The sequence below is a fragment of the Theobroma cacao genome, chromosome 9 (assembly GCF_053813885.1).
Source record: "Theobroma cacao isolate CCN51 chromosome 9, ASM5381388v1, whole genome shotgun sequence".
Lineage (NCBI taxonomy): Eukaryota > Viridiplantae > Streptophyta > Magnoliopsida > Malvales > Malvaceae > Theobroma > Theobroma cacao.
The window spans coordinates 31,764,341-31,785,488 of NC_142647.1; the positions used below are offsets into that span (position 1 = coordinate 31,764,341).

General features: G+C 30.7%; 1 protein-coding gene across 1 annotated transcript in view; it reads left to right on the forward strand.

The window, feature by feature from the left end:
• The first annotated feature begins 8,103 nt into the window (after window positions 1-8,103).
• Window positions 8,104-21,148, forward strand: part of LOC18589157 (cycloartenol synthase 2-like) — a 50,579-nt gene continuing 37,534 nt past the window's right edge. Inside the window, exons 1-6 of the mRNA XM_018128218.2 lie at window positions 8,104-8,447; window positions 8,584-8,778; window positions 11,233-11,322; window positions 11,529-11,723; window positions 11,810-11,894; window positions 14,536-14,702. Of these exons, the coding sequence (XP_017983707.2) occupies window positions 8,250-8,447; window positions 8,584-8,778; window positions 11,233-11,322; window positions 11,529-11,723; window positions 11,810-11,894; window positions 14,536-14,702 (930 nt within the window). The 5' untranslated portion in view covers window positions 8,104-8,249. The remainder of the gene's footprint in view (window positions 8,448-8,583; window positions 8,779-11,232; window positions 11,323-11,528; window positions 11,724-11,809; window positions 11,895-14,535; window positions 14,703-21,148) is intronic.

The window sequence follows — 21,148 nt, forward strand, 5'->3', positions numbered from 1 at the left end:
ATTGAATGCCTAATGTATGCCATGGTTTGTACAAGGCCAGATATTGCTTTTGCAGTTGGGATGCTAAGTCGATTTTACAAGTAATCTAAGTAAAGAACATTGGCATGTTGTTCATAGAGTTCTAAGATACTTAAAGAGTACAAAGAATTATGGCATTTGTTATTCAGGTTTTTCTTCAGTTTTAGAAAGGTATACAGATGCTAGTTGGAACTCAAATAGAACAGATCATAAGTTTACAATTGGTTGGATTTTTACAATTAGTGAGGGTGTTGTTTCATGGGGTTCTAAGAAACAATCTTGTCAAGCAGACTTCATTATGGCGGCTAAATTTATAGCTTTAGCATTTGCCACCCAAGAAGCAGAATGGTTGAAAGATTTACTCTATGAAATTCCATTGTGGCCTAAACCAATGGCACAAATCTTGATACATTGTGACAATGAAGCAACTGTATTAAAGGCATATAATCAAGCATACAATGAAAGAGTCGATACATTGGACTTCGACAAAGCATTGTAAGACAAAGAATTAGTGATGGAATAGTCACTAGAAGTTATGTAAGGTCTTATGAAAATTTAGAGGATCTGTTTACCAAAGGTCTAAAAAAAGACTTGGTAATAAAGACCTTAAGAGGGATGGATGTCAAGCCTATCAACTAAATCTCTAATGGTGGAAGCTCACCTCGACGCTTGTCACTGACCTGCAAGTCTTGGGTACTGACCATTCTACCATATGGATGATTGCAAGCACTAATTTATATTTTTCAGCCCAAGGTGTATAGTGCTTGGTTCCCGTAATGTGTAAGGTAAGGTTGAACAAAAGTTCTTAATAGACCCATAACATGTATATGTTGAAGTACTATAATTACGGAATACTTCCAATGGGAGCAACCTATATGAGTGGAAGTGCGGCCGCTTCTAGGAGCTAAAGGCTTAACTCTAACAGCACTCATAAATGGATGCAAAACACAAGGTCATAAAACGTGTTGGCAAAACTAGATACAAAGTGAGCAAGGAAGCTTGTGTGTGTTTAGTGGCCTGACTAGTCAAATGAAGAATCGATGGTTCAACGCTTAGTCAACCACTCAATTCAAGCTAGAACCAACCACACTCGCTAAGTGAAGGTTCAAATCTGCGGGATACCTTCATTTATGCACAAGGTTCTCAAAGTTGTTGGTATTTGGAAATTTGCAAATAGTGAGGGATTGTTGGTGTATTTTCAAAATTAAAGATTACGTCACATAATGAAAAGCTATTTTAGCTTAAAGGTTATGTCACATAATGAAAAGCTATCTTAGCTCAAAGGTTATGTCACATAAAGTGACACAATGTAACTATTAGATTTTAGGTAGGTTTTCATGTGAATGGTTATATCTCTTGGTAAAATGGCATCCAAAGGTTATGAAACAAATTGAAAAAACACCATAGCTCAAAGTTTAAATATGAAAAGTTATTGTTTCAAATTATAGCTCAAAGATTATGTTTTATGGAATGAATAGTTGTGTCACGATCCGGAACTCCCATCGAGCCAGTGACAATCGCCGCGAAGCCTCGACAAACATTCTTCACCCCGAATGCCGATCGAAACCTCACAAGGCTCTCGTATCAGCTTTCGCACTTCCCCGGTGAGCAATAGTTATCAAATATCGTAATTTGAAGGATTACGAGTCATTTCCAAATCAGAACATAACATATTGTTTTCTGGCTCACAAGGGCATTTTCGTCATTTTTCGTCAAAAATCTCAAAACTTGCTAAAAATGTAGTAGGTAAGCAAAAAATATATATTTAGTTATTTAAAAACAAATTAAGTATCTAAAACGTTCATTTGAAGTGAAAATTTGACCATTTGAATATAATAAAAAAATTCAATAAAATAAACTATTTTCTTGTAAAATAATTTTTTATAAAACTATCGGTAAATAATTCTTATAACGTAAAAGTTAATTATATTCATATATACTATAAAGCAAATAACCAAAGCATAAAATTACTTTTACAACAACACGTGGGCCCACATCTAACCAAAATGTATCGAAAGCTGAAAACCTACAGCTTTTGCCGATTCAAGTCCAAATGAAGGTCCTTGTCAAAGTCAGCTAACTATGAAATTCCCCAAGCCTGAAATGTGAGGAAATGAGGGTGGTGAGATTATAAAATCCCAGTGAGTAAACAGACACCATCTAAACTATCTAAAGGCGAGTAAATGGAGACGAATTAAAATAAGTCATCATATTGTAATTTCATTACCTTTCAACTCATTTCAACCAAATAAACAACTAAGCTTATGATTTCCTGAAAAGCTTGGCTTGTGCCAAAAATCATTCTCATACTCAGTTATCAAGGATACCTTGATCGAGGGTTATCCCAACCGAGTCCGCCAAGGCTATTAAATGTCTTTACATCCGAAATTTTAGCCATGCCTTGACGTTGGCTGAGTCTCACTCTCACACGATGGTCCACGTGAAGTGCACTCAAATCTTTACGTCAGGAGATACTTCATCCAACATCTCCCCCAGGAGGTAAATATATAATTGGGTTACCATGCCCCTCTCATAGGCAGTCCACAGAAACCCCACCACTGCAGTGACTATGGATTATTTTATCTACCACCTGATTTATAAAATCTTTTTTTGCATGACATGGCAATTTATCGCAACCTAGCCTCTCAAGGCTGAATACACAGTACAAATAATTCTAACACTAAAAATCAGTTTAGCCATTCATACTCATATATTGTCATAAGCCATTCAATTTAAAACCATAAATTTACAACACAAGCAGGCAATCTCCAATTACTCTATTTTCAAAACCAGTATTCAATTTTCTAGAAAATTGATAAAATCATTTTATAAAATCATAATTTCTCCTAAAACATAGCAATTTACCATTTAAACCCATTTTCCATAAAATCACACAATTGTATAAAACTACTCTAGATAATTAAAATGATAATAAGTTTACTCATAGTTCTAGGAGTCGATGTACTCCTAATCCCAGTCTCCAAGCATAATCTCTGTACTTTTACCAGTGTAATTTACTCACCACCTATCCACAATGTACAATACATAATTCACCACATCAATGCTTGACCATTATAAAATCAATTCAGGCTCTATGTATATGCATGATATGATATGCAACTTATCCGACTACCGCTTAAATACGGTGCTGACCTAATTCGGCCTATTACCCGATTAAATGACAATTGTATCCGATTTGGCTCCAAATTGCTCCATTTCATTTCTAATATTTCAATTCACTAAATACAATTCCAATAATCTAAAATTCAGCCTAACAACCCTCACAATTCTTCTTGAAAATTTCGACCATTGTGGTGCACTTTCACTAAAAATTTCCCCATTCCATTTTCTCACCATAAATCATCATTTCATCAATTTTTCAACCAATTCACTTGATCACAAAATCAATTCATTACTTCTACACTTCACATAGGGTTCGGCCATTGAAGGTTCATGGGGAAAATGGATTCTTTTCTTGTTGTTTTGTTTCTAAACATGCTTAACTAACTAAAAACACTAACATAACTTAAAATCAAATCAATGTAACATCATTCTCTCTCCATACCCATTCCAACCAGCCATGAATTCATCATGAAAACATGTAATTTAACCATGGAAAATGAGGAGAAATGCATGGGAAAGGTAGATCACAAGTCAAAATCAAGAAATTTTACCTTTTGTCACTTAATTCCTTGAATTTTCACCAATTTTCCCTTGAATTTCTCCACCTAGGGTTTTTGTTTTTCTTTTCTCCCTTTGTTCTTCTTTGCTCTTGGTTTGGCTGGCCATATGAAAGAAATGGGCTGATTTTTATGCCTTTTTTTATAAAGAAACAATAAAATAATAAAAGCATGACACATAGCATTTCCTTATTGGTTCAAATTTTAAATATTTGACTTTTAATTCTTTAATTCTCCACCACACATTTCTCATGTTTATCCATTTCCATGATGAATAAAATCCCTTGGTCTTGACAAGTGTCGAGGGTGAAAATTTACCGATTTGCCCCCGGGGTGGCAAAATTACCATTTCACCCTTATACTCCAAATTATACCGAAATTAAAATTTTTCACTTCTAAACTTCAAATCATACTCCAATACTTAAATCATGCTCCAATAAGTCAAATGGGGCCAAAAAACTCTTTTCTAAAATTCTCATTTTGTCCCCAGGTGGCAAATGACCATTTTACCCCTAGATAGTGAAAATTTCAGTTTGACTCTAAATTTATCCTCGAACTCCAAATTACCATTTTGAGTCATCTCTGAACTGTGAAACTCTTAATTTCACTTTAAAATTCCTATTTTAATTAGTTCAAGGTATAAATCGACTTACTTGTACTTCTAAGCACAATACCGACTTTTAAATATTCTTCCGAGGCTATTCAAATATGCAATCACTCTATCAGTCTCATGTGTAACATGGTAGATAATTTAGGGTTGGGCTTGACAAGTTGTCCTTCTATAAGATGATTATTGAAACAATACCTTTATCTAAAGGTTGTGTCTTGCAAAATGTAAAGATGTCTTTTAGACAAAATGGTGCCTTAATGAAAGGGTTGTGTCCTTGAAGAAGAGACACTTGCAAGCCTATATAAAGGGCTTGTTACCAACCATTTTGACACATCAAATCAAAAACAAAATAAGGGTAGAAAAATCAAGAGCAAGAAAAGTGTTGTGTTTTATTAACATAAACACTTAAGTTCCCATCAACTACAAAAGTGTCCAAATTCCTTATAATCTACCTACTGTAAAAAGTAGGCTTTAAGGCCGAGCAACTTTGCAAACCCTTAAGTGTATCTAGCGGTCTATTCTCGTAAAGTGCAAGATGAAGTTAGACGTTGACTTCTTTGTATCCCTAAGGCTATTCGCATTATTCCCCTTTGCATACTAAGTGGTGGGGGCGAAATAAGTCTTAAAGATAGCTTCTATTGAAAGGCTCAGCTTGAAGCCAATTTTGCCGGTTCTTGAATTCCATCTAAACCCCATTTGCACTAACAATATATAGAGGTGACTACGTCCTCTCTTTTAGCTTGGGAAGTAGTTCAATCCACTTGAATTTCAATCAATAAAAATACCTTTTAAAGGCTAAAGTAGAACTTTTCTATATTTTAAGGCTTAAATAAAATTTCTAAACAATATTTTTCCCTTTTGAAGGTTAAGATATAACCTCTCTATCTCTCATGGACTTAAGGCTTTTTGATGTACAAGCAAAAAAATCTCTAGTATAAGTTATAAATTTGATCAAAATTATGTGATTTATATATCATTTTTCTAGGCTTGGTTCATAACTGAAAAAGCAACAATCTCAATGTGTTGCACTCGAGTGAGATTAGACCCAACAAAAACTTCCTACTATGAAATCTTATGAAATATGTGAGGGATTAATAGACATATAGTGATATCTCATAAGTGATAACCCTATGATATATAGTTATTTGGGCTTAATTTTTATAGTAATTTAGCTTAGTTCTTGTAGTAATGCATAGAAATTAGTAGTTTTATTTAATTATTTTAAATTAGTTATTTTAGGTGAGTCAATTTAATCTTAGTTAATTTTATGCTTAATTTGGTGTTAATGTGGTTAAGATAGGTTGTTATTGATTTATTTGTATTTTTGTTGGTGTTTTATGAAAGAAGAATTTTAGTGGAAGAAGAAGAGCAATTTCAAGGTGCAGAAACTCTTATCAAAGTTGACGTAATGCAACAATCCTAGAGCAATTACCATTTCTGTTAATTAATTGGGCAAGGCCATAGCACACGTAGTCTGATAAGGAAATCCTGATTGAAATTGACTTCTTTCTTCACCCAACCTTGGCCTAACTTCAAAGCCTATAAAAACAACCTTTCAAAAGACTTTGAGGGGAGAACGAAATACCAAATTGAAAACTGAGAGTCAAGTTACAAAGTCATTGAAACTAAGAAGGATTTGAAGGATTCAAGGAGATTTGGAGATCAAGAATACAATCCTTGAGTTTTTATATCTTTTTGTTATTCTCTTGGTTTTATTTTTAATGTTTAAATTTTATTCAATGATAATGTGTGACTTGATGGGGAACTACACTTTTTATCTAAGATTATGATTGAACTCAATATGTAGTTCGATTTAGTTATCTCTCTTTTGCTTATGTTTGATGGATTTAAGTTGTTTGTTTTATGTTGTTCTTAATGCTTCTAGTTGCCTGATCACCAATTAGATTGACTTGGAAACCTAAGCCAAACCTTGACGAAAGAGATTTAGATAGACCTTGAATAGAATAACGTATGATCGAATGCACTTAGTTGATTAGGTGGTTTGATTTGCATATAGGGTAGACATACACCTATAAGCCATACGTAACCAAAATTAAAGCACGAACTTAATGAATCTTTCTTCAATTTAGTTTACATAGACATATAATAAATTAATTGGGAGAGGTATTTTTATGAGAAACTCGATAAAGGCTTGTAAATAATTTAGGACTCTACGTTAGCAACTTAATCTATTAAACTAAGTTAAGATAGAGAGACATAATAATCTTAAGTCTGGTAGTTAAGTGAGTTTTATAAAACAAATTTACTATTTAATTTTAGTTTCAGTTTATTAGTTTACCGTGGTGGAAAACACAATTTGAATCGGTTTGTGATTCTGCCAACCAAAATATATTCTACCATTACAAAACTTGATTTGGTCTTTGATTTAGAACAAACAACTACAGAATCAACGTTTATTTCTTGATTACAGAATATTTTAGAACATCTCTTTCCTAATTTTCTATTGATTCTCTCAGGTGTTCCTCCCTATAAATACCAACCTCCACAGTCATTCTCAATACACCTCAATTCTCTCTTATTTATCTTCTCTGCTAAGCCTTGTTGGGTTCTTTCTTCTTTATTTTTTCCTGCTACTCCTATATCCCTAATAGTTTGTGCAAATTATTCAAGAATTCTGTTGAATCCTAAAGATAACTATTTTATTTCTTTTATACTGAGTTTCATACTCTGAAGGAACAAAAATTATCATTAAAAATAGTATATCACACCTCAAACTAATTTTAGTTGTTATTTGCTTCAATTTTCACCAAGAGAAAATTCATATCTACACTAACTTAAAATTTGTAACTGTTGGATCCTACTTTAGGAAATTAGCTTTTAATTTTTAGGACAAACAACCATGAAACCCTGAATAAATTTCTCCAAATTCTTTCAAATGTCAATTTTTGTGCTAGCTTATATATATATTACATTGAGAGTTGATACCATTTATCATATTCTGTTTGTCTTTTTTCGAACTCCCACATAAAAATATTAATTTTGTCAAAGCCAATACAAACTTTTGAAATGTAAATATATGGTCTATTAGGGTGCTTCTAGGCATGCAAATAGATATGTAGAAAAAGATTTCCATATATCATATAATAAATATTCTGCTACATCACATTCGCCCCTTTATTCAATGCTAATAGTAATTCGTCGTGTTAAAGTCGTCTCAAGCATCACTGTGACCGTGGTTGAAAAACAAGGGTGGAATGGATGTCATGAGCTAAGGTTGACGGGGGATTGCAACATTGTAATGTAAACTGAAGGTGGATGATAATTACGTTGAAAATGGAAAATCTTCAACTTAATTGTGAGAAAGCTAAGGATTTGTATCAATACAATGCATTCAAACATTGCTTTTCAAAAAACAAAATCTTGAATTAGCAAGTGACGTCTAACTGACCAAGGCTCGAGCAATTTTTTGAATATAACACGTGAAATCATTTGTTTGAGGGCATTATCAATTCAACATGTGTCAATAGATGATTTGTTATTTGGGACCTTTTCAATTATTTGTTTAGTTACAGATGGTGGCATATATGGTACAATAGAGAAAATTTAAAAATATGTGGCACCATAAGTAAACATTATGCGTTCCAACATGAAGCCATGCCTCATCTAACTTGGAAGGTTGGCAGGTCATAGTCTAGACCCTGAACCCTGGATGTTGGACCCTAGAGTACCCCTATTTAATAAGCTAAAACAAGGGTAATATTGTAATTTCAAAGGTGGAATGTGTATATATAATTGAACGTTTTTATGAACCTTGTTAATTTCGTACATGTTAGCATGACAAATATTGAGAAAGCAAAGTCTTTCTCAGGGAATCAACCTTTTGCAGCCAAATATTGAACTCTTGTTGGTCAGTCTTCCTTTCCTTTTTCTTTCCTAGTTTCTTCAATTTGTTTGAAGCTGAAGAAAAGAAAAGAAAAGAAATGTGGAAGCTTAAGCTTTCTCAAGGGAATGAACCCTGGCTTAAAAGCGTGAACAATCATATCGGAAGACAGTATTGGGAGTTCGATCCGAATCTTGGTACGCCAGAAGAGCGAGCTCGAGTCGAAAAGGCTCGGAATGAGTTCACCAAGAATCGGTTTCAAACCAAGCAAAGCTCCGATATGCTAATGAGATTTCAGGTACGAACTGAATAAACAACTCTTTGTATCGTAATGAATTTGCTAATATTGTGCTAACAAAGTGTGCATTCGTTTTCTTATTCGTTGATACTTGATCAAACATATATATATATATTCTTTTTGGCATATATAATAGTTTGCAAGGGAGAATAATCCAGCAGGAGAAAGGAAGCTTCCAGACAAGGTCAACGTGAAAACCAGCCAAGAAGTAAGTGAGGAAATGGTGAGGACTACATTAAGAAGGGCTCTGAGACTCTATTCAACGTTGCAATGCGAGGATGGGTTCTGGCCTGGTGACTATGGTGGCCCCTTGTTCCTGCTACCTGGCTTGGTAACTTGTTCTTCATCTTGTTCTTACCCATCACCTAATAAATGCTTAATGCTGTGCAAAGAAACCAAAAGGGAAAATATGCGACCCATTAATCAACTTTCTAAGGACACCTTGTAAGATTTTACAACCACCTTTCATTTTTATAATGAACAATATATGTATGTATGTTATAAAATTACAGATAACATGATTATAATTGCTCTATGACATAATATCTTAAAAAATACTTTAACTATTTAAAAAAATTTAGATAATTTTTTTATTTTTTTATTACATTCAAATCAAATCCTTATATTTTCATTTTGAACTAAATAAACTCTTATCACTAAACAGTTGATTACCTGTTATTAGTTAAAATGTCATTTGTCATTTCATACTCATGTGATACTGAGGTAAAGAGTGAAAAATATTACATAACTATGTCATCATGTCATATCTTCATTTACTATAATATGTCAACATGTCATGTTAGTATCACGTAGTATAAAATGACAAATGATATTTTCATAAATAATAATAAGTCAACCGTTAATTATAAAAATTTATTTAATTTAAAATAAAAATATATGAATTTGATTAAATATAATAAAAGAATAAAAACGTATTTAAATTTCTAAATAGTTTACAGACTTTGTTAAATATTATACCGTGCTATCTTCTATCATTGACAAGTGCTAAAACATATTTAAATTTTTTGAAATAAATCGAGGGTTTTTTATTTCTCTTTAAATTATTGTATATATAAAATAGAGAGATAGCAGCCGGTGGTCCAAGTACCACCCACTCTTTGACGTTCGTTGTTTCCTACATTGAATTATAATGGCCGTCGTACGTAATGTAACATAAATTTATTAATTTAATTAAATCTTAGTCTCTTTCGAGAAAGAGTGATTGCGGTCATCATACGCTTACAAACACAAAGAAGCCAAGCTTTTGCTTGTAAAACAGTACGGGGCTGCTTTAACTATTAATTCATTATTCATGGACAGCATAAATTGATTTTGCATTATACCCTATCCTTTTCATACAAATGGTCCCAATTTAATTTAAAAATAAACAAATAATTGGAATATGACGTATATTTAAATTAATATAATTGTTCTACATAAATTAGTTTAATGGTTGCTAGTTTTATTAAAATGACTGAGATTTGAGATTCAAAATTTATTTTCAATTCCATCATTTCCTTTTTATAAATAAATAAAATTACTTTTATATTTGCCTTTTGTTTGATCTTCAAAATTTTATCACCAAAGAAAACAGTAAATAGTGAAAAAAATCCCTTTTAGGAACAATTTTCATGTATATGTATAGATTAATATTTTTTTTTGGTACATATGGTGGCTCATGGTTAAATAAAGGAAAATAACCTCTCTCTTCCCACAAATTTTTTTTTCTTTCAATTTCAATATTCCAGTATGTTTAGTAAGGAAATTTTAAATTCTAATAATTAAGATGTCCTATAAAAACGAAATATTCATTCATAAATTAATTATTTGTATTTACAAAATGTATCAAAAACATATTGCATTCACAAATTTTTATTTTTATTTTCAATTATTTGCTAATATTATCCTTCTATCAAGTACACTTTTACTTTTTACATCTTAAAATAAAAGCTTAGTAGGAAAATAACAACTCAATAAAAGTATCCGATTATTTTTTATTATTTTTCTCCTTCTTTTCTCTGTTAAAAATGAATAGAAAGCACAAAGTAAAAATAAATAAAAATAAAAGACAAATAACAAAAAATCAACCAGGCAAAATTAAAAAAAAAAAGAAACATTAAAGCATCCAATTGATGAGACATTGCATTTCCCATTATTTTTAATTTAGCTATTTTCTTTGCAAGATTATCGTTAGGTAATGCCAAGTTTTTTCATGGAATAAAAAAATTGTAATTATTGCTAATTTTATGGGGGAAAACTCTTTTTACAATGAATTTATCATTATGAAGGGATATTTCCAAGTAAGATTCTCGGTCTAGTTCGTTGGCAAACAGGGTTTAACGAGTATTTTATATTTAATGAAAACGAATTAAAAAAATTTATATTTAATGCATTGAGAATATATAACATTTATAATAGTCAATCATTGTATAATACTTAATTATATACTGTTAGTGAATCACGTAGTCACATTTTTCTAATGAGCAAAGTTAAAATTTCAAAAATCTTTTAAAATAAATATTTTTTATTATTATTATTAAAAATATATATGTTATCGTTTTATTTTTTTATTTTTTAACGTTTTTCTCCCAACAGTTAACTCCTTGCACTTTAGATTTTGGTTTGTCACTTCAATTCCTAAACGTAGATCTTAAATTAATGGCTTCTATATATTTCTAACATTGATATTATATTTATATTGATAATAAAAACAATATTCATAACTTTTCTCTCCTCATAATAATATAAATTTTGCAAAATTTAAATAATTTTAATTATTTTACAGGTAATTGGGTTGTATGTAACAGGAGCATTAGAGATAATTTTGCCCACCCACCATCGACAGGAGATACGACGCTATCTATACAACCATCAGGTCTCTCTATCCTATTGATTATATTGTTTATTGATTATAGATAGTTGTTCTAATAAGGAGAGAGAAAGTATTGCAACAAGTAAAATATGATGAAGTACAAACAGAAGACAGACGAGAAGATTGGAGTTTACTTATTGCAGCATTACCTCTCTTTCTATTAGAAGAACAATCAACCCGTGTTCAATCGAAATAAAATTGTAATGCAGAACAAAGATGGAGGTTGGGGATTACACATAGAAGGGGAGAGCACCATGTTTGGCACCGCACTCTCGTACGTCACTCTGAGATTGCTGGGAGAAACAAAGGATGGAGGAGCTGGTGCCATTGCCGACGCCAGAACATGGATTCTTCATCATGGTGGACTTACCTTCGTTCCATCATGGGGCAAGATGTGGCTTTCAGTATGTATCTTCTCACCAATTGCACTTGTTTAATTAATTATGTCTTTATCTCATCAATTACATGCTTTAATTTGCTGTTTGTATAGGTGCTGGGGGTATATGAGTGGAGTGGCAACAACCCTTTACTGCCTGAGCTCTGGCTTCTTCCTTACTTTCTTCCCATCCATCCAGGTTGTGCTATTCGTATTTTGTTCAAATAGTTTAAACATTATTTATAATTTCATCTTTCAATTTACTTAGTAACTCTATGACAATTGAGTAATTTAAATATTTTAGATCACTTTCGTGATTGGTCTTAACTTATTTTGATGTAGATTTTGAATTTTTAAAATTAATTTAAATTTAAATTAAATAAAAAAAACTGTGTACTTTTTATAATGATTTACATCATCATGTGTATTATTCTTTTTAATCAAACTGAAATATAAATTAATAAATAATATTTACTTTAGTCAATTTGAATTTTAAGTATCGAGTTTAGTTGGTGGCTTGATTTTACAGTGAGGCCATCAAAGTGGACCTTATTGTAAGGTTATTAAATCCCAACCATTATATGTATTAGGTTGAATACTAGTCATTGGTTTTATTTTTATTATTTTAACTTGTAAATATAGGGTAAGACGTAACCTTTTTTAATTAAAATTTGTTTTTAATTGAAAAGGGCAGAACCCAGTAGAGGAAGGATTCTCCCTTCTATTCTTCTTTAGTTTTTTTTTTTAAATTAAAACAATTTGTATTTCCTTACTAAATATAAAAAATTATTACACAAAATATATAATTTCATGCAATTAAATAAAATAATAATATTTCAAAAATATTTTTTACAAATTTTAAAGTAAACGTATGAGAATCAAGATACCTAAATGCATAGGAAATATTGTAATTAACTTAAAATATATTATAATGGTTTTAAATGTACTGAAAGTTGACAATTATAAGAATAACTTTATTAAAGTTAAATGTAAATAAATAAGATATATCGTAAAGTAGAAAATATTGTTTTTAGAATCTTAACGTAAAAAGGTAAAAAGTTATATCGTTTATTGTAAAATTGAAAAAAAAATATTATTTAATGTTTCTTTTTGTAAATAATTTTAAAGCAATTTCAATATCTCAAACTAGCTACTAGAAGTTCTTACACAAAATAGAATCTCACATAATCAAATAAAAATGTTAATGTCAAAAAATAATATATATTTTTAATTTTGTCATAATAATGTGAGAATAAGAATAAAAATACATAAAATGTGACATAAAATGGGTAAAAAGTGTCATAATTAATTAAGTTAAAATATATTTATAATGATTTTAAGCTTAATAGAATGTAACAATAAGTGTAACATGATTACCGCTTAACTTAAATACGTATATCATATAGTTAAAATTTGTCTTCTTAAAATCTTAACCTAAATGTATAAAAGTATCAGTAAAAAGTTATATCATTTATGGTATAATAGAAAAGCCTAATATTTGATTTTTTATAAAATTGTAAAATAATTTATTTTCCTCAAACTAGATATAAAAAGTTCTTAAAAAAAATATAATTTCACAAATAAAATTTTTTAAGTGAATGTATGAGAATAAAGATAAAAATACATAATAACTGACGTAAAATGGGAAAATGTTTCAAAATCAATTTAAAATAAATTATCATGATTATAAACATTAGGAAAATAATTTTAATAAATGTGTGAAAACAAGAATAAAAACACTAATTATCTAATTTTAAAATAAATTATGATAATTATAAACATAAATGAGGTGGTAAGAATAAGCATAACTTATAAATATTTAACATAAAAATGTAAAATGTCAACGTAAAGTTCAAATTAACTTTCATAAATTTTAACCTAAATGTTGAGTATGCTAACAAAAATAATAAACTTAATACTTCTCATAAATGAACAACAATTAATGTAAAATTCAACGTAGATAAATAATATAAATTATAAAAATATACAGTGAGTGCCATAAATTAGGTAAGATGCGTCATAATTACACACAAATTTTAATTTCATATCAATTTTGTTTGATGAATAGGCATGATATAATTGTCAATAAATTAATTTTGTATATAAATAAATAAACTCAATACTATTTCAAAAAAACTTAATTTCTAAAACTCACACAAATATTAATTTCTTAGATCAAAATAAAAATATAAAAAATAATAATAATAAATATTTAATTTATTAATTTAAACTTTCAATTATGATATATTTACATGTGGTAGGTAAATTTTACTAAGAAAATCAAAACTACTACTACTTACCTATTTTTGTTAAAATATTTATTATTTACATTCACCTCTATCATTTTTATTATATTGTTCAAGTCCGTTTTTCATTTTTAAAACAGTTTAAACTATAAAGTAGAGCTAATAATGATAATATGATTGCGATAATATAATTTGATATGTAAACATATAAATAATACATTAAATAACAAGATATCTTAATTTAGACTTAATTACACTAAATTTTAAATTGTAATACATACTTATTTGTAAAAAACTATTCAAAATTTTTAAAAAAAAAACCTATTTGTAAAAGAACAATAAAAACAAGTATTAAAGTAAGATAGAGTATTTATGTTTGTTTGTTAAATGGATAAAAAAAGAAAAAAATATTTATTTTACTTGTTAATCTGTTTAAACATTTTTTATTTTTCAAATTCTATTATGACCTTAAACTAAAGTCGATCTTACCGTAGACAAGATCAGTTTAGATTAGCATTTACGATGACTTAAATTCAAGTTAATTTGGCTTTGAGTCATTCAAATTTGTATCTTGATAAAAAAAAATATATGCAGGAAGGATGTGGTGTCACTGTCGCATGGTGTATCTGGCAATGTCATATTTATATGGGAAGAAATTTGTAGGGCCAATTAATTCGCTTGTTTTGTCACTTAGAAGAGAACTCTATACGCTTCCTTATCACCTCATTGATTGGGATCAAGCCAGAAATCTATGTGCTAAGGTAACTTACTCGCATCCATTTTTTTAATGGATTTTATTTAAACTAGCCTAAATATTTCTTTACTAGTGTCGTAACGTGCGGGTCTGGGAACCCGACCGCTAGACGTGAAGGTGAAAACTCACTAAAAAAAAATTAAACTAGGAGTCGCCACCAATCTTTTTTTTACTAGGTGCGATTGGCCACCTATTGACTCGATTCTAATCGATGAAAACTTAAATTAATTTTAAGCCCACCGAAAAAAACCTTAAACCGGTCTACAATTTTCTGGATCTAGGTTCGGGAGTACAGTTACGCCCGGGGAAGGATTAGCACCCCTCGGACGCCCGTTCCATGAACGGTATCATTTTTAGATTATCCTATTGGGCTTTAATTTTTAATTTCACTAGATTTCCTTAATTATTATTTTTTATTTTATCTCCTATTTAACCTAAAATGGAATGCAAATGGGTGGCGAGATGAAATGCATGGCGTGAGATAAAAATACCGGACAAATAACCTTTTATCAAGGATATTTTCCGAATCCGCCCATCATACTGGTGGGACTCGGGATATTCTCTCACCTAGGGAATTATCCGAGAAACTCGCCTTCGCAAATTCGACGAATAATTCCCGTCATCGGGGTCATCGTACGTTTTCTTTTTAAAATAATATTTTTGTGCATAATGAACCCAATTCGGGCAAAAGCCTTTTATTAAAGATGGTTCTCGAGCCCTCCCATCATACTGGTGGGACCCGAGGACATCTTTTCACCTAAGGAACTTTTCAAGAAATACCCGCCGTCGCAGGATCCCCGAAAGATCCCATCATCGGGGCTTAAACTCGAAAACAGAAATGTTTATATGCAATGATATATATGATGCGATACATATATGCTAAGCAATTATCTATTTTTTTTTGTTATTATTAATTATTTTTATTTTATTATATATTTTATTATTATATTTTCTATTCTTATTTATTATTATTATTTTTTTATACTTTACATTTTTTTGTTCTTAAGTTCTTTGTTTTTCACTTATAGTTAGACAAATTGTTTATAATTCTATGTTATTTTAGTGAATAGAAATTATATGTATTTTTATTGTACTATTTTTATGTATTTTTATATTTTTATTATTATTATATTTTTCACATTTCTTTATGCCACTTAATACTCAATGTTTAATTTTGAATTAGTTATTTTTTACTATTATTTTTATTTATTTAATGTCATGTATATTGTATTTTCAAATTAATTATTTATTATATGTTTGAATTGTTATTATTTTATCCTTTTTTTATCATTTATTATTTATTTATTATTTTTATAGAGTAATTTTTTTTTGTATCATCAAACTCTTTATTTATTAAGAACTTCGGAATCTTGAAATCGAGGCCCTCCCATCGTACTGGTGGAGCCTTGATTCGGATTCCGAGCCTAGTGAACATAAGCTCGGGATTGCGACTTCTCGCATCCCGATCGATTATCCCATCATCGGTATTGTTCACTTGTCCTTAATGTCATGATATTTTTCTTAGGAGTTAATTCTCTAAGGTTGATTCTCTTACCTACCTTATTATAATTATTTTCATACTTGATACAATATTATTTTTATTCACTACATATATATATATATATTTTAATGTACATAAATATTTCTCATGCCCCTATTTATATTCTTATTTATACATATTTATAATCCTCTAATTATATTATCTCCTTAAACCTGCAAATCATATCTAAAACTTTTAGAACATTATGATAAAGTAATCTAATCTTAATCTTTAAAGACATTCTCTAGAAAATTTTCTTTTTAGGACTTTGTAAAAAAATATTTCCGAATCAACCTTTTAGCATCAAGTTATGAAGCTTAGATTAAATACTGTGAGTTGAACTCAAACGAATCAAACCATAATACCCAAACAATTAAATAATCACAAATCCATTATGCAAAGAAATTAAATTTTCCTTACCTGATTAAGCTGAATGAGCCCCAACACAACTAGGCTGACCACGGCTGTTGCTAGACACATTGTTTAGCTTTGACAGCCTTCCACGGGACACCAAACGACGTCGTTCGGCCCTGAGGAGAAAAGCTCTCTCTCTTTTTTTGCTTACTTTTCTTTCTTCTCGTCAAATACCCAAACCGGGCTCTCTTCCTTTTCTGTTGGTTGATACCGCGGCTCCACCTCTCTCCTTCTCTATTCCTCTGCTCAGCTCTTCTTCCTCTTGTGCCGGCAGCAGATCCTTGACGTCGATCTGCAGCTGGTATTCACGTCGGTGAAGCAGGCCAGGGAACCCAATGCTCTCTTCCTTTTCTGTCGGTTGGTACCGCGGCTCCGCCTCTCTCCTTCTCTATTCCTCTGCTCAGCTCTTCTTCCTCTTGTGCCGGCAGCAGATCCTTGACGCCGATCTTCAGCTGGTATTCACGTCGGCGACGCAAGCCAGGGAACCCGATGCTCTCTTCCTTTTCTGTCGGTTGGTACCGTGGCTCCGCCTCTCTCCTTCTCTATTCCTCTGCTCAGCTCTTCTTCCTCTTGTGCCGGCAGCAGATCCTTGGCGCCGATCTGCAGCTGGTATTCACGTCGGCGACGTAGGCCAGGGAACCCGATCTTCTCTCTAATTACCTGTAATAACCGACCCTTGCTCTCTCCTAAAAATCTAGATCTTCTCCTAAAAATCAAAAATCCACACTCTAAAGAATCAATTCCTATTTCTCTTATTTTTTGATTGATTTTTTTTCAATACTCATTGTGGATTTTTGTTTTTGCTGCTAGAGAACTTAGGGATTTTCTTGTTGTGATTTCTTGGCTGCCAGGATTTTTTTGTTGCAGGTTCCTCCCCCTCTCGGATGCTACAGTGCCCCCTCCCCTTTATACCCGATTCCCGGGTTCTGGAGGGGGCACGCTCCACTGCTTTGCCCCGGGGCGTCAGGGGACAAGTTCCACTACCCTGCCAAACGCGAATTTTTCGCGTCTGGCAGGTGAGAGAGGTGCCTGGTAGGGTGCGTACCTCTCTCCTTTCTTTTTTCATCATTTTCATTTTTTTTATATATATTTTTAATTTTTTCTTGTTTATAATTTAGTATCTACAACTAGTCTAAGCATTTTTTTTTGTTGTAATTTTTAGTAATATTTATGCTTTTTTCTTGACTAAGTACGTCTAAATATTAATGAAATTAAAAAATAAAATTAAGAAAAAAATGATATCTATTGAATATGATTATTTATAAATTATATAATTGAAGTATTTCCACATTGTGACAGGTGTATTGAAATTAATTGACCTTAGATATATATATTCATATTTTCATGAATCTTACTTGATATTACTATTCACATTCTTGAAAAATGTATTAAGTCAATCTTAGTAAATTCTTTTTAAATATAATGGTGTAATTACAAAATAAAATGATAATTTAAATGCTTAATATTAAAATAATTTTTGTCTATAAAAACATATAATTCATATTGTATAACTTTATAACAAAAAAAAACCATATAATTCATATTGTATAATTTATATTATATTTTATTCAACATTTAAGGCAAGGTATTTCAAGTTCCAAAACTCAGTATACAGAGTGAATTAATATTTCTCAAGATTACAACTTGGAAACTGTGTAACTGATCCCTTAACAAATATGGATATACCAATACAGCTGAAAATAAACTCACAGAGAAAGACAAGAGTGTAAGCACCAATGAAGTAGAAGATACCCTTTTTAAATTTATTCATGTACAAAGCTATGTTTAAGCTTATACTTTCTCTATACTAAAGTAAAATAAATTCAATAAATTAAGTAGAAAATCAATTTCACGAAGCATAGAGATACATTTATATCAAAGTTATCCAGCATTCAAGAGCAAAAATAAGTGCATACTCAATTTTAAGCTTATACTTCTTTCAAAATTATGCAGTTTATAACATGTACCATCAAATCAATTTTGTATGATGAAGATATATCAACAAAGCTCAAAGGAGAGTTAACAACAAATTATGCACCTAATAGACAAATAAGAACAGGCAACCACGCTTCTCATTAGAATAAAGAAATATTGCTTATTTCTTAGACATTACCCATCCTAGAAAATGTGTCTAGAGCATTCCAATCGCCAAGCAAAAAAAAAAACTTTATTCCTGTGTTCTCTAGCGTACTTACAAGAGATATTTATGATTTGGGTCTTTGAGGGTTAGTATTGATGATTTTGTTCATTTTGAAATCCACACCAATTTTTGTAATCGAAACCCACGCACTTTTGGTGAGTTTTACTTATACAAGTAACCATTCTCAAGGACAAAATTATGTTGAATGATCCAATTGATGACAATACATACATTTGCTATAATTTTCACTTGAGTCATTAGCTTTGACAAAAAAAAGTTATTAAAATGAGCTTCTTTTTCATTTCCGTTATAGCCTATATCATTTTTGTTAACAAAAACACTCTTTGGATGTCCCACACGTCATTTAGTTTTTGTTGATTAAGATAAAATTTAGTAAAAGAAATATGCAGATTTTTATTCTTTTTCTTTAAGTCAACAACCTCACTTTCCATGTTCCTAATTGTGCATTCTAACTCACATTTAACCTTAGTTAGAGATTCAAATTCAACTTTTATCTTGAAAATCATTTTGCTTATTTCAAGGACATATTCTTAAATTCTAAAACAAATTTCTCAAAAGTATTTTGCAATTCATCAAAGAAATAAGAATTTGAGTTATTGAGTTAGAGTTTACCTTAGGCTTTTCAAGAGTCATGAGACATAGGTTTGGCCATTTCTTCATCATCATGACCATTGCCGAATGTGTCACTATCACTCCATGTAACCACCATAGCCTTCTTCTTAAGTTTCTTCGTGTCGTTCATTTTTCATATTGAACATTCAAACTTGGTGTGTCCATGCTTCTTGCATTCATAACAAATTACATAATCTTTTCTTGGTTCTCCTCTTGTTATCTCTTTCTTTTGTGGTCTTTTCCTTTAGTACCTCTTCATCCTCTTGAATTTGTTAAACCTTTTGGCAAACATAGCCATTTCTGCATCTTCATCACTCCTTCAACCATCTTTTCTTCTTTTTATATGGTTGACTTTAATGCAAGGCTTTTCCTTTTGAAGACTCTCTCTCTCTCACTTCCATGGTTTTGCTTAATCTCATGAGTTAGAAAAAAGTCAATTAGCTCATTCAGTGTGAGAGTATTTAGATTCTTAGCTTCCTCAATGGTCATCACCCTTGGTTCTCATGATTTTGGCAAGCCATGTAGCATTTTTTTCACCAATTCTACATTTGAGTATGTCTTGCCAACTGCCTTCAAGCCATTGAGGATGTTGGTGAATTTATCTGACATTTCGTTAATTGTTTCATCATCTTTCATTTGGAAAAGCGCATAATCAAGAGTAAGCATTCCAATTTTGAATTCCTTCGCTTGATTTATTCCTTCATGTGTAACCTCCAATTTATCTCTGACTTCCTTGGCACTCTCATACATGAATACTCTGTTGTACTTACTAGCACTAAGTGCAGAAAAAAGGGTGTTCATTGCCTAGCGAGTAAGTTGACCCAACTTAGTGTCATTTAAATTCCACTCACTTTTTTCCTTGATTACTTGTTTACCTATTCTTATATCTAAGGACCATTTACAATTACCATTTAAGCTTCATAATCTTTGCTTGAACAAATGGCTTTATTATATTCTTCTAATAAGAATAGTTTTCTCCAACAAAGAGAAGACGCCTTATAATTGATTATCCATTTTTAAGAGTTGTTGCAACTAAATCCATGGCCATGAGACATACTTCATGGTCATCTTTACTTCATTTTACATTCTATCCTTGTACTTGATTTTACACTTTCTCTATGCTTGTAGAAGGTTTTTCCTTGAGGTGTTTCTTTTCCAACTTTTCTTTACTTCTAGAAACTTTGATGCCTTTTTGGAACATGATTTCTTGAGCTAATGGGACACTCTTAAGGTGGTTAAACTTACAACAATAAAGTCCAAACTGTAATATTAATTGTTAGCTCAAATTAAATTAAAAATCTAAGAGTGGGGATGAATTGAATTTCCAAAATTACTTTTTACAAAATAAATTTTCAAGAGAGATATACCAAAAATTAAGTTAATTAACAATTCAATTGATATTTATTTGAAAGAAGACACAATAAAGATAAAAAGTGAAGTGCAGAGAGAATTGCAAACTCAATTTATAAAGATTCAACCACTTGAATTTCACTCAATATAAATACCTTTTGAATGCTAAAATATAACATTTTTATCTTTTAAGGTTTAGATAAAACTTCTAAACAAGTCCTTTTACCTTTTAAAGGCTAAGATATAACCTCCCTATCTCTCAAGGAGTTAAGTTTTTTAAATGTATAAACAAAAAGAACTCTAATACGTAGATATTGTTTAGCGAATACAAATTTGCAAAGAGAGAATATCAAAGATGATTACAAAGAGTAATAAT